Source organism: Eschrichtius robustus, chromosome 7 (genome assembly GCF_028021215.1).
Source record: "Eschrichtius robustus isolate mEscRob2 chromosome 7, mEscRob2.pri, whole genome shotgun sequence".
NCBI classification, from domain to species: Eukaryota; Metazoa; Chordata; class Mammalia; order Artiodactyla; family Eschrichtiidae; genus Eschrichtius; species Eschrichtius robustus.
In genome coordinates this window covers 15,308,017-15,319,448 of record NC_090830.1, presented here as the reverse complement: position 1 = coordinate 15,319,448, position 11,432 = coordinate 15,308,017, and the positions used below count along the sequence as shown (strand labels likewise).

The window sequence follows — 11,432 nt, the reverse complement described above, 5'->3', positions numbered from 1 at the left end:
ACTTAGCAAAAATATCATTCAAAAACAGAGATAAAAAAAGATTTTTTTAGATATACAAAAGCTGAAAGAATTCATCACCCACAGACCTGTGCTTCAAGATCCGCTGAGGGAAGTCCTTCAGGCAAAAGGGAAATGACGGCAAGTGGAGATGTGCATTCACACCGAGGGCTGAGGAGTCCTAGATATGCTACCTATGGGCTCAATATGAGATGTTGGGTCTTATTGTTTAAACCTATTGAAAAGGGAATTTGCTGGAAAATGTGGTAAAAACACACAGTGGAATATACAGGAAGGAGATTCTGACACGTGCTACAACACAGCTGAATCTGAAGGACATGATGCTCTGTGAAATTAGCCAGTCACCAAGGACAACCGTGTGATTGCATCCACATGAGGTCCCCAGAGCAGTCAAATTTACAGACCGAGAAATGGAATGGTGGTTGTAGGGGGCAGGGGGTGAGGGGAATGGGGGTGGAGGGTGCAGAGTTACATTTCCGCAAGATGGAAAGAGTTCTGTGGACGGAGGGTGGTGATGGTTGTACGATGTGGATACAGGTGACCCTTGAACAGTGCAGGTTTCAACTGCGTGGGTCTACTTATACATGGATTTTTTCCCATAAATACACAGTGGCCTCTCCATATTCATGGGTTTCGCATCCACAGATTCAGCCAACCATGGATTGAAATTTCTCTCTGTGGTTGGTTGAATCTGTGGCTGTGGAACTACGGAAACAGAGGGCCAACTGCACCATACCATCCTATCTAAGGGACTTGAGCATCCATGGATTTTGGTATCTGCAGGGGCTGCTGGGACCAATCCCCCACGGATACCAAGGGACTGAATGCCTCTGAACTGTACTCTTCAAGTCAGACAGTTGAGATGGTCAGTTTTATGTGTATTTTACCACAATTTTAAAAACAGAGGAAATTGCCTGCTTAAAGCAAAAATAATAACAGCATATATGGGGCATATGAGAAATATGGGGGCAGAAGACCCACAGCACCATGGGTGGGGAGAACGGTGGTGAGCTGCTAGGAATGGAAGGTAGACAGTGATGAGGTGAAGACCCTATTATAAACCCTAAAACAACCACTCAAATAACCTCAGGAGCAGTTATTCCTAATAAGCCAACAGCAGGTAAAATAGAATCATAAAAAGACAAAATGCTTCTGTCCACCTTAAAGGCCTGGAAGCAGTGACATCCCAGGAGTAGTGACCACAGGTGTACACAGATACCAGAAAATTATCAAAGCGTGTGCTTTAAATGTCAGTTATACTTCAACAAAGTTGTTTAAAATAAAAGCAGGATGAGCTGCTTGCACAGGCAAGACCTCCTGGGCGGGGTGGGGGGGGGAATGTCACATCTCTCCACGTAACCCCTTCTCTCCTTCTGCAGCAGTAACGACATTGTGCGCTCCTACATTAGGTGTGGCCACGTCACTTGCTCTGTCCCGTAAAATGTCAATGAAAGTGATTCTATCAGTTCCTGAAGGGGTCCTCACGAGCTAATGCACGTGGTGCCGTGTCTTCCCCCTGCCCAAGAGACAGTAGCAGCATGTGTGCAGCTGACCCTTGGGGCACCCTGGGTCTACCAATGCCACGTGGAGCTGAGCCTCTGCCAGCATGAGTGCAGGAGGCAGTCTGAGTGAGAGATAAACTGCATGGGTATGTTGGGACACCTTTGTTACTACAGCTAACTTAGCCCATCCTGACTGAACACCCCCTGACACCACACAGGTCCCATTACAGTGGAAGTTTTGTTTGGCACTAGAAGGCAAACCTGTCCAGTGGCCTCCGAGGTCTCTTCCACCTTGAAGACATGAGTTACATGTCACAAGTGTCAGCAGCCTGGGTGTCTAACTTAGGTACCTTTTCAAGCCTCCACCGACCTGTACAGAACTTGGTACCTTCTCACAGTATCACCCAGATATTTCTGAGTCCCCAAATACTCAAACACAAGTTGGCTCCTATTCTTCACCTCCTTCAGTTACCAAGGAAAATCACAGTGACACAGAGACTGTGACCAGTGCCCCCCGCCAAGACTGGCTCTGCCAAGGATGCCACGTCCCTTTGTTCCCAGTGTCACCGCTCCCCAGAATGTCAGGGTCATGCTGGATTCTCATCCCGAGCCCTAAGGCTCCCCTCCAGGGGACCAGGCCACCGTTCTAGGTCTGACCCTGTGTCTAGGAGCCCATCTGTCCCCACTGGTTCCTCCAGAGATACCACTGCCCCTACCCATGTGGGCCTCTGCCAGTCCTGGGGAACAGGACTCCTTGTGAGGCTGGCAGCCCCTGAAGCTCCTAATCACTCGTTAAATGTGACACACTGCCAGGGAGCAAACAGGAAAGTACCAGGTGCTTCCAGGCCCCACTGACCTGAGGAGGAGTGGGCAAGACCTATTTTGGAAGAAATCCTTCTCCCTTCATTTCCATTAGACAAATTTCCCATGTGCCTAGGATTTTGGAAGGCTCCCCTGAAGAGAAAGGAGAAAATAACTGGAGAGAACACAGATTAATTTTGCAGTAAGTTTCCCTTCCACACAATCAACAGTACCTCAGAATCAAAGCAGTCTCCAAGAATATTTAGGAGAAATGTATTTTCTCTCAAAGATCCAACGTTGCTGAGATGCAAATCATCTTTCACATTATTATTCAAGGAAGTTTGGCTCCTTCCAACCTCAGTTCTTGAGTACTTCCCTTTCAAGTTGTGATATTTTGGCTTTATATTTGCAAACTAAAACAAAAATGGCTTCTCTGGGTGGTTTTTCCAAAACAAATAGTCTTTTCCACAGGCCTATCTAAGCATTCTTTTTCCGCAGTAAAGAAAACTGCTCTCAGCTTTGAAACAGTCACTTAATTTCTGTTTCTATCACCCTGTCCAGGTTTCACAAATCATGAGGTCCAGTTTCAATAACTCAGTGATTCCTTTCTTATTATCCACAGAAGTTCCTGACAGGAAGAAGACTTAGATGGAAAGAATGGGATCACTGTCTTTCTTCTGAAACAGCTCTAATCAGAGTCAGTCTGCGATACTCAGGAGTGTAAATCAAACCTAACCTGCAGAAAGCCAAATGAGAAAACAACAAAGTGTCCCAGCCGCTGAACAAGGGATATATACAAAATAATTCCAGGAAATTGCAGTTCTCACCACATTTCAGCATGGGGCCTCCTCTGTGACTTGGAAGCAAGGATATCTATTTTCTGCTAACATCAGAGAGTAGAGTAAAATGCCGAGCCAGATAGCCTTTGGAGAGGAGAGGAAGATCTCAGGGAAGGTCTGATGCCAATTTGGAGGACAGAGTCAAATGGGCTTGAATAAAATGCATTTCCTGGCATCTTCCCCACCATCCAAGTCACTTGGGAGCTTAGCCAGGGCATATTTTTAGTATTCTTCTGTGTCTTTTGAACAAGGTTGGGTCTTATGAGACACCACGTGGCCCTGATCACGCTCTGAAGGAGCAAAATCCCAACCAAGAATCTCTTTCCAGTAAATGTTTATCGCTGCATTTCCAACAGAAGGGGATTCTGAATTCATTTGTGCTCCTTAAATCAAAATAGTCAACCAACGACTCCTACCCGTAGAAATGCGTCTGCGGCTGAGAGCCCAGAGATGCTTCCTGCCCAAAGGCCACATTCCCCAAAGTGAGGTGCAGAGGGGCCAACGCCTACAGTCTTCCGGGGACTTTTTGGAACCGGTACGTCTTAAGCTTCTGTCAGTTTCCCCCAGACGCCAGCTCGGCCCCAGCGGCTACGGCCCCGGCAGGTCAGCCTGCCTCCCCGCCCGCAGGGCTGGCCTCCAGCTGGACACCTGGGGCCACGCACGGCCTCCTAGTTACACATTCACCCCGTCCCCGGGTTGATCATTCCTCCAGCGCGGAGGAAGTCCTTCCCCGGCCGAGCGCCTCAGCTGACGACGACCAAGCCTTTACCGAGGCGGCCAACCTGGCAAAGGGCTGCCTTCCTCGCCAGTGCGGGCACTTTGCCTCCTCTGCGCGAGAAAGGACCCCGCGGTCCCAGTCCCTGTGCCCAACCCGTCACCCCCAGGCCTGCTGACCGCCCGCCCCTCGCCGTCCGCCCCCCCCCCCCCACCGCGCCCCGCCCTCCCCGCGCGCCGACCCGGCTTCTCGGCGCCCGTCGGCCATCCTCGCCCCGGCCTCCTCGCGCGCACGCGCGACCACGGCGGGGGCCAGGCCTCGCGCCCCCTTCCCTCCTCCCCTGCCCCCTCCTCCGCGTCCCGACCGGTGGGGGGCGGGGCCGTGCGCCTGCGCGGAGCGGACAGTCTGGCGGGGCCGCAGCCGCGGGGTGGCGGGCAGTTGCCGTGGAGACCGCGGGCCCCTCCCTCCTCCGGTCCTCTGCCCCTGGCGTTCCCTTCCGAGGCGCGGCCGACGACCCGGCTTCCCTGCCGCCGGCCCGGCGGAGCTGCAGACGGTGCCCCGCGAGAGGCGGAGCCGCTCCCAAGATGTCGCAGACGGCCATGTCCGAGACCTACGGTACGAGGCGGGGGCGCGGGCCGGGGCGCGGGGGGCGCGGGCGGGGAGGGCCGGGGTGCCGGGGGCCCGGGCTTGCGGCTGGGGTGGGGTGGGCGCGGGCGGCGGGGCGCCGATCCGAGTGCCGGGGCGCCGGCCGGCCGAGGGTAGCCAGTCTACGTAATCTGCTTCTCCGAGGGTCCTCTTGCTGGTTCTCCGCGTTCACGCCGGTAGGGTTTCCCTTTCTTAGTCTGGTATCAGTAGTCGGGGTTTGGGAAGCCAGTTGGAGACTCGGTTCATCTGCGATATTGTCCCTAGCAAAGGATGTGAAGGACTTGAGGCGACGCCTGCAGTTGAGTGTGCTTCTCGGCTATTGCACTTTGAGCTTTCCTAGATTGGAAGTCCTTCCTTTGCACTGAAATTACAAGGACTTATCGATAGGCAAGTTCATCCATTTCTTCTTCCAGAGACTTTTCAGGCTGCGTGATGGCTATTTATAAATGTGTCTTTTTAAGACCATAAACACCTCCGAAGCACAGCCCAGTCGGCTTGATCTTTGCTTCCTCTGTAGCACCCACACCTGAAGGCACCCAACAGAGATTTTTTTTTTTAATAAACGAAAGCCTTCCCAATTCATAAACTGTGTTTTTGTCCTGCGTGGTAAAAATAAACAACATAGTACACTTCTGCTTTGTATCAAGATTCATGAGGTGTTCACAAGTCTGGAATCACTCTCAGATGTGTGCATTCTCAGATTAAGTCTGATTTGGATTTTACAGTCCCAGGGAGGGGCTCAAGTTCAGAACCATTACTTCTAGGCAAATCAGTCATGTCTCCTCCGTGTGTCCTGGCATGCTGCCCCCTTTCCCATCAACGGATAGGCGTGGGCCGGCTTTATGGGCCGGCGTGGTTTCCAACACTACAAGGTACCCACCGGCACTGATCTGCTCTCAGGGAGTTTACAGTCCGGGGCGGGGGGAGGCGGTGGGATACAGTGTTAATCCAGGTATGATACTAATGAATGTTAAAAACTTCAGGCAGGAGTTCTGAAGGAATGTGGTCTCTGAAGGTATGTTAGAAAGAAACCTGACCCAGACCCAGGCCAGGGAGGCATTAACCAGTGTGCAAATACCCAGGCCCTGAGGGATCCAGGGTCCCTATAAGAGGAGTGTGGTTGAGGCCCCTTGGCCCCTGGGCATTTGCTCCACCTTCAGCCACTCCGGTGACTGGAACCTGCCCTGTTCTTGTAACACTGGGAGCAGGATGGCTGTTCCTAGAAGGTGTAGGAAGTCCGACAGGACATCCCTGGCTTGTAAGGATCAGTGTCGTGGGAGCTTCTGATGCTACAGCACCTGTCACATCCACGTGGTCTGCCTCTGTCTGTAGAGAACCACAGTCATATTTCCTAAAGAAAATCCATTTCTCCAGCAAGTTTTGGTTGTGCTTTTGCTTTTTCTTTATTTTCAAGTGCTCCTTTCCCCACACTTTGTTTTTTCCTCTGACCGGGAGAAGGAGCACATGGGAGGGGTGGAAAGTCCAAGTAAGAAACCAAGTGGAGTTATGAGTTAGGAGGAATATGGGAAGATAGAGATTTTATTATTCAGTTGTCTCATATGAAACAATAACCTTGGTAAAATCTGGCATCTCCACTTCAGACAGAGCTCATCAAGTATCCCAGGTTAACTGATCAGATTCTGTTCATCAGGCTTTGTTTTGACCTTTAGTGTTCTTATTTCATGGTACCTTCCAAATATGTTTTTTACTTTAAACTAACTGAATTTAATCCTTCCCTCTAATAGAAGAAACTCATAGAAAATTAGTTTTAGGAAAAGCAAGTGTGGCACTTGAAAGTGCCAACCCAAAATAAAAGTCACCCAAAACCAAGTCCTAAACTGTCACCTTCACTTATCATTGGTGGATTGGCACAGCATTGGTTCCCTGCTTCTGGACGTTCGCCTGTTAGGTAGCTGGTAAAGGAATGTTTGCCTAATCTTTAAACTCCTTTGTACTCTGTGCTCATTTTCTCTCTTCTGGAAAAGGAGTCTCTGTAGCTTGACAGGTATATGATGAAAAATAAAGAACCACTGCTTATCAGTATACTGTTAATGAGCTCTGTCTACCTGCCTTTTAGCTTATTAAAGCAGTATTTCACTTGCCAGTGACTGAATAGTGTTCAGTATTTTGCTGCTCTGAAAGCACCAACCGCATGAATAACATATGTTATGTAATACTTTACTTAATATTGTAATACAACATTGAAATCTCGAACACATAGGTTTCTGGTTGAAATCCTCCCTCTGAATATCCCTAAACCGAAACAGTGTTTCCCAAACATTGTTAGATCCACAGCATTCTTAATGCTCTGGCCGCTTAGTATGGCTTGGGGCTTCCCAAGGAGCTCCAGATTGGCTGATCACAAATTGGCTTTAATTTCTGATACCAAGATTTGTGAGACAAAACTAATGAATCAAATAGGTAGTATCAAGCAGTGATGTTCAGAAAGGAGCTGAGAAGCGTAAGTGGTGTAGAACAGCGGTTCCCCAACCTTTTTGGCACCAGGGACCGGTTTTGTGGAACACGACTTTTCCATGGACGAGGGGGCGGGGATGGTTCAGGCGGTAATGCCAGTGACGGGGAGCGATGGGCAGCGTTGGATGAAGCTTTGTTTGCTTGCCGCCGCTCACTTCCTGCTGTGCGGCCCAGTTCCCAACAGGCCACGGAAGGTAACGGTCTGCAGCCCTGGGGTTGGGGACTCCAGGTGTAGAAGATGCTAGAAATTAAAAAAAAAAAAAAAAATGTAAGGGCTGAGGCAGTTTGAGAGTGAGGAAAAGTCTAAACCAAATCTCTATACACACTGGACTTTATGCATTCTACAGTGACAACAATTTATGAAGCCAGAACACAAATTGTTGGTCATATACTAGTTTTATTATTGATACAGTATACTCAGTATTTTTATTTTGTCCTCTATTTTGAAAGTATTACAGCATTTGACATATAACTTTGAGAATTATCAGGACATGTTCTTTTTAAAATGTTATCACTATAGGCTGCTGTGGGTTGAATTGTGTCCCCTAAAAGGTATGTTCAGGTCCTAAGCCCAGGCAACCTGTGGATGTGACCTTATTTGGAAATAGGGTCTTTACTGATGTAATCAGGTTCAGATGAGGTCATGTTGGATTAGGGTGAGCTCTCATTCAATGACTGGCATCCTTATAAGTTGAGAGGAATTTGACATAGACACGTGGAGGGAAAATGTGATGTAAAGACAGGCTGAAGTCGAAGTGATGTGACTACAAGCCCAGGACCACCAAGGATGGCCGGCAGCCACCAGAAGCTAGGAAGAGGCAAGGAGGGGTCCTTCCCTGGCATCCTCAGAGAGAGCCTGGCCCTGCCAGCACCTTGACTTTGGACTCCTAACCTAGAACTACGAGACTACCAAATACGCCATCCAGTTTGTGGCGTTTTGTTATAGCAGCCATAGGAAACTAATACATAGGCGTTGGTAGTCAAAATATGATTCAGGGAGAAATTCAGGCTTGATAAAGCAAAGTGGAGTGAGGAGAACATTCTAGGCAAAGGAAATAATGTCTTCAGAGTCATCTGGTTCCAATGAAGTATGAAAAAACTTGCTGTTAGGGAAATCACCTAAATTGCCATTACTGTATTTTGCTAGACAGGGCGTGTAAAAAATGTCAACAAAGGAAGCATATAACATCAGAATAAAGGACATTTCTCTAAATTGAATACGTTTATCATTTTAAATGTTTGTATTTTTCTTTTTCTCACCATTGAAAATTGGTGAACAAGAACCAACGTTTGGGGAACACTACAACCGTGGTTCTCAACTGCATGTGCCCTGAGCCCCCTGGTGTGTTAAGATGCAGATTCTGGTTTTGCATATTCACTTCTGCACCTGCCCAGCTCCCAGGCTGTGAACGCACTGTTGGTCCAAGGACCACAACTGCATATCAGGACACTATTCTCTACAATGCCTCCAGGCCCTAGAACTTTGAAAACATTGTTCTTTGGAAAATCAGAAGTTTATGAGACTTTTTCATGGTCATTTGAACTATAAAGCATTCCAATCCTTGCCTGTCATTTGCCTTTCTCTGAAGTCTCCTAAATATTTCTAGCCACATCAGTCCCTCAAGCTAAATATCTTGTTTTCAACTCCCTACCTACCTATTGCATGTGGATGGCCTAGAGGTAGCCTACCCCATGTCCCAAACCCAACTAATTACCCATTGCTATTCCCCAGGTACCCATTTGCCTAAGAGATGATCTTTGCTCTGAATATTGTTTTGGAATGAGAAGAAAGCTGAAGTTTCTTTGATTTTTTTTTTCTCCTCAACCATCTGTTAGAGATTGCTCAGACTGATGTAATAGATTTTTTTTCCCCCATTTCTAACAAATCCATTAGAATACTCGCCAGTGGAAATAGTTTGAGGGAAAACCTTTGATTCCTCTGTGTCCTGTAACACTTGTCTTTGGATGTCACAGCTTTCTCTGCCAGTCTCATCTTGGTAATGGACTGAGTTCCATGTGTTTAAAGAAGACTTTTGCTTCTCTGTAGCTGTGAATATGAATCAAAAGCTAAAATGATGTGCAGGATACTATTGTTTAAAGGCGGATCAAGCAAGGCAGATGAAAAGGATAGGGTACTACAGCACAACACATAAGTCAAACGAACACTGTCTACAAATTGTCTTCCTTTGTAATCCCCACTAAACTTTCTCAACAAAAATAAGTTTACATTGAGAGAGATTTGGCCAATAAATAAATCCCTGATGATGACGGATGTGATACCTGGGGGAATCATGCTTGATTGCTCTGCCATAGCTAGATGCAACCCTACACTACTCAGAACAGTAACTGCTTATATGACAACACTTAGTGACCTTGGCCTTCTAATTCTTTCTATTTCTCTTATATGCTGTGTTTTGGGCAGTTAAGAAGTCTTAAAAAGCAGCTAATATTTAGAAATGGGGGGGAGGGACACCATTCATAAAGTGCTAATACTTTATGAATGAGACGATGTATTTTAGAGGGAGGTTTATCATTTTTCAAATGTGAATTTTTAATCTTCCAGAAGAGACTGCAGACTTAAAAACACAGCACCTTTCCCTCCTTTGTTGTAATTTAAAATATTGTTACGTGCCACGTGCTCGCTTCATTACAGAAGTTTCTCTGGTTCACTTGCTTACACGGGTTATGATAGGCGTCCTCATAAAATAAACACCCTAAACACCCAGCTTTGCTGCCCGTGGGGACTCGCAGATCTATTTTGCAATTCAGTCAACTCTTGATGGTGGCAAAGCACATCTCTTTCAAGACTAGACCGTAAGCTCTTTGAAAGCAGGGCACTGCTTGCATGACTTTCTGTCCCCCATGCTGTGACCAGCCCCTGGACAGCCGTCAGGGAACGCTGAATGAACCTTCACTTTGATTCCACTGGGAAGGTGGTATATTTTCCTCTCAGTTACAGGATGTGAAACAAAACACCAGGATGAATAGAAAAGCTGACTGGAAGATGTCGTTTAATTCTTTTCTTTATGGTAGAAGTCTACCAGTTTTTTACATTGTATGTAATATAAATGCAATTCTAATTAAAACCTCTCCAAAGAGGTCACACAGGCATCCGTTTTGAGAATGGACTTCCCTTGGGAAGTCACATCTGAAACCAGCTCCCAGCGGTTGGAGCAGAGGGCTGCAGAGGCACCATTGCTTTGCTTCTGGGGCAGCAGCCCTTGACCGCTGCCCAGCTGAACGTAACTGCACCTGCAGAGAGAACATGATGGTCATATGGCAGCTGGCCGGCCTGCAGGTACGAGAGCCCAGAGGCAGGCCTTAGTGTGTCCATCAGGCACTTCAGGGAGGGTGGCACCCTGCCCTGGGGCCTGGGGCACCCGGGCAGACTTCTCCCCACCCTGGGGACAGACACCAGGTGACTGGAATCTGTGTTCACCAAACATTCAAATGCCCGGCAGTTGGTAGTTATTAAATACATTCGAGGAATGCACTCACCTGGTTCTAAATCCATGTTTACTGAACCACCTTCTGATTATAAATTGACTCTATGTGATCAAAAATAAAATTTTTTTAGAAATTATGCTTAAAAGAAAATTTCTGTTCAATAGATAATAGATTGTTAGCTCTTGTGGTCATTTTCTCAGGTGGAAGGTTTCCAACTGCAAGTGGCATAGGTAATATGAAAATGTATTTTTTTTTTCATTTTAGAGTACTTTATTCAAGTATTGGTCTGTCGGAATTCATTCTAGTGCACTCTTCTTGTTGAGTTTGAACATGTACTTTTGAAAATAGCTATAGATGAGGTTTCAGGGCTGGTTGATTCAGAAGCTCAGCCATGTCAGCAAGGACCTAAATTTTTAACATCTCTCTCTTACGGCTGTATTATCCTCATCCCCTGAGTCATAAAACGGCTACTCTTTGTAATCTGGGTACCCTTCCTTGTTTACATCCATAGAAGAGAGGAGTGCTTTCCCATGTTTATGAAATAAAGTCCATCATCCCCATCTGATTGGGCCAAGTTAGGTCAAGTGCCTGCCCTGGACCAGTTACAGGCAGGGTAATGCCTTGCTCTCTTTAGCTGAAACCTGTGTTTCTAATCCAGTCTCAGGAAGGGAGGAGGGGCCTGGGAATCGGTTTATAAAAACAGCGCCTGTCCTGGAGTTCTGGGGTCCTGTTTCCCGAGGTTACTGTGGCTCCTTGGGGGAAGGCTGTTAGGCGGACAACATGTACCGCAGCAGTGCCTCCTGGTCTCCAAAAAATGTCAGCCGCGGTTCAGTTTGAACTTGTTTCTTCCGGTTAGTGATCTTCCTGAAGTAGAGGGCAGACTTAGATGTCCCTTCTCCAATGGGGAGGACGCAGCAGAGTTGTGGAAAGATCGCGGACCTCCACCGTGGGCGAGCACAGATGGGCATCCCTGATCTTCTTAGGAAGAGC

At 47.4% G+C, this 11,432-nt stretch overlaps 1 protein-coding gene across 1 annotated transcript in view; it reads left to right on the top strand.

Annotated features, from left to right (window-relative positions):
• Positions 1-4,184: 4,184 nt before the first annotated feature.
• Positions 4,185-11,432, top strand: part of RAB4A (RAB4A, member RAS oncogene family) — a 52,627-nt gene continuing 45,379 nt past the window's right edge. The window contains exon 1 of the mRNA XM_068547655.1: positions 4,185-4,490. Within this exon, the coding sequence (XP_068403756.1) occupies positions 4,460-4,490 (31 nt within the window). The 5' untranslated portion in view covers positions 4,185-4,459. The remainder of the gene's footprint in view (positions 4,491-11,432) is intronic.